The following is a 6,638-nucleotide window of genomic DNA, read 5'->3' on the forward strand; positions in this document are numbered from 1 at the left end:
ATGACAACTACATGACCCCTGCTCTCAGTCCATGCTTCAAGTCCAAGGTGGAATGGTTGTAGTTACTGTGGTAGTCCTTCATTGTGCTTACCTGTAATAAAATAGCTTTTTATTGGTACCTAATACTTTATCTTCCTTCTTTTCAGGAATTGTTGGATAAGTATTTAATAGCCAACGCAACTAATCCAGAGAGTAAGGTCTTCTATCTGAAAATGAAGGGAGATTATTTTCGGTACCTTGCTGAAGTTGCGTGTGGTGATGATCGAAAACGTAAGTATGTTTGGTTTATAGGTAAAGTTAAAAAAGGAAGGGAGGATAAATGGGACACTGTGACAGTAGTCTCTATGTAATCTCCAGGTCCTCTGTAACTTTTTAAAAAATCTTGGAATCTACATACGATAAAATTAATGTAATGTGACCTTAATGTTCTAAAAAATGAAAATAGCCATGAATTTACATTATGTACTGTTTTTGAAAAATTAAACTCAAATTCTGGTGATAATCTGCTAAGATATTATTTAAAAGAGGCTTAATCTTGGGCGCCTGGGTGGCTCAGTTGTTCAGCTTCTTACTCTTGATCTCAGCTCAGATCTGGATCTTTACAGTTGTGAGTTCAGGTCCTATGCTGGGCTCCACACTCAGCGTGAAAAATAATAGTAATAAAGAAAAAATAAGAGAGGCTTATTACTCTTTTATACTTTAGAGTTTGGTGAAGCATATTTTTTAGCCCCCTAGTAATTTGTATATTACTATTGCAAATTTTAGCCCCTAGTAATTTGCATATTACTATTTTTTAGCCCCCTAGTATTTGCATATCACAAACTTTGAGAGTTTGTGCTGTTACATGGCCTCTTGTGTCATCGTACCTTGAAACTTACTGGAAATTACAAAGAGAATATAGAAACAGCATGTATGCTTTTTCTGTTTGACAATTTATTAACTACCTATTTTGAAGGATCATTACATTGACTACCAATACTTACAAGACCAAATTTCTGAGGAAGAGAGGTGAGTGAGAGTTTTGCTGGTATATAGTTTGTCATAGAAAATATAGATCTGGGAAAGAGAATAAATGAATTGCTAGAGTTGATTGTAAAAAGGAAATCAAAGCAATTTATTAACAGTGGACTTAGCCTCCTGGAGTATTAGTAGCTGAGTACAAGTCAGGTCCTATTAAATTTTGTGTATGTGCCTGCTATCATATTTATCAAGTTCTAGTTAGAAGTTTCACCCAATTCCTTATTTCTGGTAGGTTTATTAATTTGTTTTTAATTTTGCCCCATCCAAAAAGAGTGTACTTTTTCAAGTAGTTACTGTGGCTTCCTACCCTCAAAGAGGTACTAACTGAAAGTGGAACAGTTTTACCACCCCAAATATCAGTGTAATTGAAGATACAAAGAGAAAACTATTGCATCCTACTGTAACAATTTGTATACTAAACTTAATGATGTATAATTTCTGTTGCCATAAATATAAGCAAAGCTGAAAGTAACAGATATTTGCAAGTCACAAGGATATCTTTGGGAGATTGGGACATAGCCCCAGCATTAATCTTATTTAACCCTTTCTAGCTTCCTGGCATTTCTCTCCCTTATCCATAGAATACTCCGGTAGACTGGGACTCATAGTCTGTATTTACAGCTTAGGAGCTGAGACCCCTTACTGCTACTCATTACAGTACTTCCTTAAATGCCAAACAGCAAGAACTCCTTACTATGTGAGGGCTCTACCAGCTATATTTAGATTAATAAGTGTGCCATTTCTGAAGAAGGAAAAATCCTTATATTCAGGCCATAAAAAGGTTAACTTTACATTTCTGTTAGATGAGTATTTCTAAAGCTGTAATGGGCCAGCCAGTGGTCTCATTGAGAAAACCTACCTACTCTTTTGAAAGCATGGCCATAGTCAGATTAGAATTGGTAACAATCACTGAACAGCATTTTTCAGGAAGGTAACCTTTTTATTAGGCCAGTAATCAATCTCTTGTCAGAGCAGATTTTATTTTGTATTTTGACACTTTTCTATTGCCTTTCACATAATACATCTTTTTACCAAGGATTAGTATTGTTTTTACAAATAAGTCACAAAAAAAGAGATTTTGGTGGTATGATCTTTGTAAAGTGTTTTCATTATTTTGAGAAGAGATAGCCAAAATTTTTTTCTAGCTTTATTGAAGTATTATTGACGTGTATCGGTGAAAGTATTTTTAATTGCTACATTTCCAATTAGTAAAATTAAAAGATATGGAAAAAGAAAATTGTTTGAGTTACAGATCTGGAAAAATCCAATTGCACTATCTCATATTGGGTTTTTTAAAGCTGATTATAAGCAAGCAACATGGGACGCCTGGGTAGCTCAGCAGTTGAGCATCTGCCTTCAGCTCAGGGCGTGATCCTGGGTCCAGGGATCAAGTCCCACATTGGGCTCCCTGCAGGGAGCCTGCTTCTCCTTCTTCCTGTGTGTCTGCCTCTTTCTCTGTCTCTCATGAATAAATAAATAAAATCTTTAAAAAAATAAAGAAAGCAACATTATAAACTAGTTTCTCCATAAGCCGGTATGAGGTAATGTTTTCAGTTTGCTACTATGGTTTTAAAGGAAGGCCACAGAGAAAAATCCAGCTCTACATGATGTAACATAAGTTAAAAGTTAATATGCTGTATACTTGATGGATATTTTCAGTATTGTGCTTCTTTTGTCTTTTCCCCCCCCTCACAGAAACGATAGATAATTCCCAAGGAGCTTACCAAGAGGCTTTTGATATAAGCAAGAAAGAGATGCAACCTACACACCCCATTCGCCTGGGGCTGGCTCTTAACTTTTCTGTATTTTACTACGAGATCCTTAATAACCCAGAGCTTGCCTGCACTCTGGCTAAAACAGTAAGTTTCGGGTCATTCTTATATGTTCTTACTCATATTGATGGGGTCATTGTCATAAACTGGGAATCTGAAAATGATTCCATTGAGTTTTATTTTAATTGATAGTAGAACATAAAGTGGATGTTCACCTATTTTATAAAAATGGTTTATAGTTGTAGAGTAATGCAGTTTGTTTTGATGCAAATATCTACCATGGATATTAATATTTACCAGGCTTTTGATGAGGCCATTGCAGAACTTGATACACTGAATGAAGATTCATACAAAGACAGCACCCTCATCATGCAGTTGCTTAGAGACAACCTAACAGTGAGTTGTTCGTTCTTTTAATTTTATTTTTAAGAATAAAAGTACTTATATTTTAGTTCAGTCTTCCTATCATTTGGGGTGGTTATGTAAGAGCTACACTTTCTCTTAGAAAACGAGTATAAAGATACGTAAGTAAAAGTATTAAGTGCTTGTTAGTGTTTTGTATTGGCCATCTGTTCTTTTGTGGGCAGATTTTTAAGTTGAGTAGGCGTTTTATCAGACCTAGACCTTTCCTGAGAAGGTAGTAAGATTGTAGGAACTGTTAATATTAATGTCATTGGCTATTTATTTCATTGGAATGAAGATGTTGATAAATTATGTTAATATAGAAAGTTTTTGTGGTTGCAGCATTTTCTTCCTTTGGGTAAATTAGCTACAGCAAGTTAGGGACTATGTAGGTATCTAAGCTTTCCTAAAATCCTGTTGAAGTGCCTTGTAATGAAAATTCACTTTGTGAGCTCTGCATGATGTCTTACAGGCATTTGATGGGGGAATAAACCTTAACCTCAGTTTACTTCACCTTTGCCTGTAGGCCAAAACCTGTTTTACTTAATTATCTTTTGTTTTTCTCTCTGCTTTGTGGATAGGCAGATAATGAAGGGAAAAGTAATGGAGAAAAAAATATAAGTTGAACTTAGCTTTTATAGGTTCAAGTAGATGGATATGTCAAAAATTTTAGGCTAAATGTGGCAGAAGTAATTCTCTAGGCCTTCAGTTTGGAGCTTTGTCTTTTGCAAGGAGGGATTTTTTTTTCTTTTTCTTTCCTTCTTTTTTTTTTTTTTTTTTTTTAGTACCGTATCTGTTCAACTTTGCTGTTGAACAAGGAAGTTGTGATGCTTTATTCCCAGCCATTAGAATTCCCTGCACTTGTGGGGTAACACTGGAAGGATGGGCATAAAGCACTTCCATAGAAGAAGAGCAGATGGAGCCAGTACACCTCTTCTCAAGAATACTATGGAGCTAGAAATGCCAGTAGTCCCCTTGGTGTTGAATAGCGATTCATTTTTATGAACTGTTGATTGTAGTCAATAAGTATTGATAGTCCCTTCTTCACTTCATTGTTCCATCCTAAAATTGGAGATTCCTTGGAGATCAATTCTGTCTTGACATCCTGTCTAATTCAGGAATGCTCTCTGCACCCTCCTGCCCACTGCTACTCCTTCTACCCATCAGGCAAGCATAGTAAGTTTGCCTCCTTTTTCCATAGGATAGCCTTTCAAATGTTTGGAAACCGTAATAATGGCTATGGTTCACCTTCTCCCTATAAATTTTTTTTTGCCTTACTCATCTCATAAATGATATTTCAGTAGTGCTTTCAGGAAGAGCATTGGGGCTGCTGTGAACAGAGAGAAAGTTAAAATCTAAGGATATTGCCTTTTTTTAAAATTATACTATTTAAAAAGAGAGAAAGCTTTAAAAATATACTCAAATGGTGTATGTTTGTGTGTCATTTGTAAATGCATAGTGAAAGGTTTACAAAGATACACTTTGGGGAGGGAGTTGGTGGTGGTTGGGATTTTGAGAAACCTAACTTCCGTTCTAGGTCATGGTCTATTGTCTGGGTAACTTAATTTGGTTGTTTTTTTTTTTCCTCCTAGTTATGGACATCAGACAGTGCAGGAGAAGAATGTGATGCAGCAGAAGGGGCAGAAAACTAAATGCATACAGGGTGGTCATCCTTCTTCCCCTCGAGAAACCTTTTTACTCATCTCCATTCCTTATTCCATTTGGATTTCCTATAGCAAAGAAACCCATTCATGTGTATGGAATCAACTGTTTATAGTCTTTTCACACCACAGCTTTGGGAAAACTCCATTCCTTGATTTGTGTTTGTCTTGGCCTTCCTGGTGTGCAGTTACTGCTGTAGAAAAGTATTAATAGCTTCATTTCATATAAACATAAGTAACTTCCAAACACTTATGTAGAGGACTAAAAATGTATCTGGTATTTAAGTAATCTGAACCAGTTCTGCAAGTGACTGTGTTTTGTATTACTGTGAAGATATGAAATGTAGTCATTACAATTTAAAAGTGTTCCACATAACTTCTTAATTTCTACATTCCCTCCCCTACTCTTCTTCAGGGGTTTCCTTTCAGTAAGCAACTTTTCATGCTCTTAATGTATTCCTTTTTGGTAGGAATCCAGAAGTATTAGATTGAGTGGAAAGCGTTTGGCATTTCTGCGCTGGGGGTCACAAATTGAAATGCCTCCCGTATCATATATGATGGAGGTCTTGTGTATCTGTGACAACAGGAAGTTTCCTTACTCATTCTTCATTTGCTGCTGTTTAAGTTGACAACTTCCCTTCCCAATAAAAATTCACTTACACCTCCTGCCTTTGTAGTTCTGGTATTCACTTTACTATGTAATAGAAGTAGCATGTTGCTGCCAGAATACAAGCATTGCTTTTGGCAAATTAAAGTGCATGTCATTTCTTACTACACTAGAAAGGGGAAATAAAGTACACAAGTCCAAGTCTAAAACGTTAGTACTTTTCCATGCAGATGTGTACACATGTCAGAGGGTGTCCAGTTTGTCTAGTGATTGTCATGTAGAGAGTTGGACCACTATTGTGTGTTGCTAATCATTGACTGTAGTCCCAAAAAAGCCTTGTGAAAATGTTATGCCCTATGTAACAGCAGAGTAACATAAAATAAAACTACATTTTATAAACCATTTACTATGGCTTTGTAACAATGGCACACTCGTTTTAAGGGACAGATGAATTTACTACTTTCTGAAGTTTACTGATACTTCCCTTTTATCATATGTAAATTGTAGTGATACCTGTACCTGCATTGTGATTGACTTGTCTAGGGATGCCTAGAAATGTATAAAATTGGACTACATGTCTTAGAATTAGTATTTTACCATAGATCAGTTATGTGGGCCATCTCTTTTTCAGATGTAAATGATACCTAGTTAAGTGTTGTATGGAATAAAGTGGACATTTTGAAATTAGAAGAGTTAATTATGTGAGTATGAGTGCTTTGGCTGGTGTTAGAAGTATGCTCCAGTGGATATTGAAGCAGAATGTCAAAGTTTGAGAGTATATTACTTGTTTAGTTTTCAGTTTTTGTAAACATTGTAGTGCCATTAGTGAGTTTCAAATAATTTTGATTTTATAATATCACATTGGCTGTTACACTAACCTGTCTTAGATATTGACCTGAGGATTTTTTTTTTTTGACCTGAGGATTTATTTTAAAGTCAGAAGATAATCTGAAAAATTCAGCTGTGTAGGATTAACCTTTATCTCCTAAAATGTGACCATGAAAAGAATTGAATGGGACTTGGGGAGATACCCATTTAAATATAGAACTTTGGTCCCCCCAAATCTAAGTCAGTAAGACACTACTTTTTTTTTTTTTTTTTTTTTTTTTTTAAGATTTTATTTATTTATGAGAGACACAGAGGCAGAGACACAGGCAGAGGGAGAAGCAGGCTCCA

At 35.6% G+C, this 6,638-nt stretch overlaps 1 protein-coding gene across 1 annotated transcript in view; it reads left to right on the plus strand.

Moving 5' to 3' along the window:
* Window positions 1-5,864, plus strand: part of YWHAQ (tyrosine 3-monooxygenase/tryptophan 5-monooxygenase activation protein theta) — a 39,856-nt gene extending 33,992 nt beyond the window's left edge. The window contains exons 3-6 of the mRNA XM_072767746.1: window positions 147-270; window positions 2,716-2,879; window positions 3,093-3,188; window positions 4,787-5,864. Coding sequence (XP_072623847.1) covers window positions 147-270; window positions 2,716-2,879; window positions 3,093-3,188; window positions 4,787-4,846 — 444 coding nt within the window. The 3' untranslated portion in view covers window positions 4,847-5,864. The remainder of the gene's footprint in view (window positions 1-146; window positions 271-2,715; window positions 2,880-3,092; window positions 3,189-4,786) is intronic.
* The last annotated feature ends 774 nt before the right edge of the window (window positions 5,865-6,638 follow it).

Source organism: Vulpes vulpes, chromosome 8, assembly GCF_048418805.1.
Source record: "Vulpes vulpes isolate BD-2025 chromosome 8, VulVul3, whole genome shotgun sequence".
Classification (NCBI taxonomy): Eukaryota; Metazoa; Chordata; class Mammalia; order Carnivora; family Canidae; genus Vulpes; species Vulpes vulpes.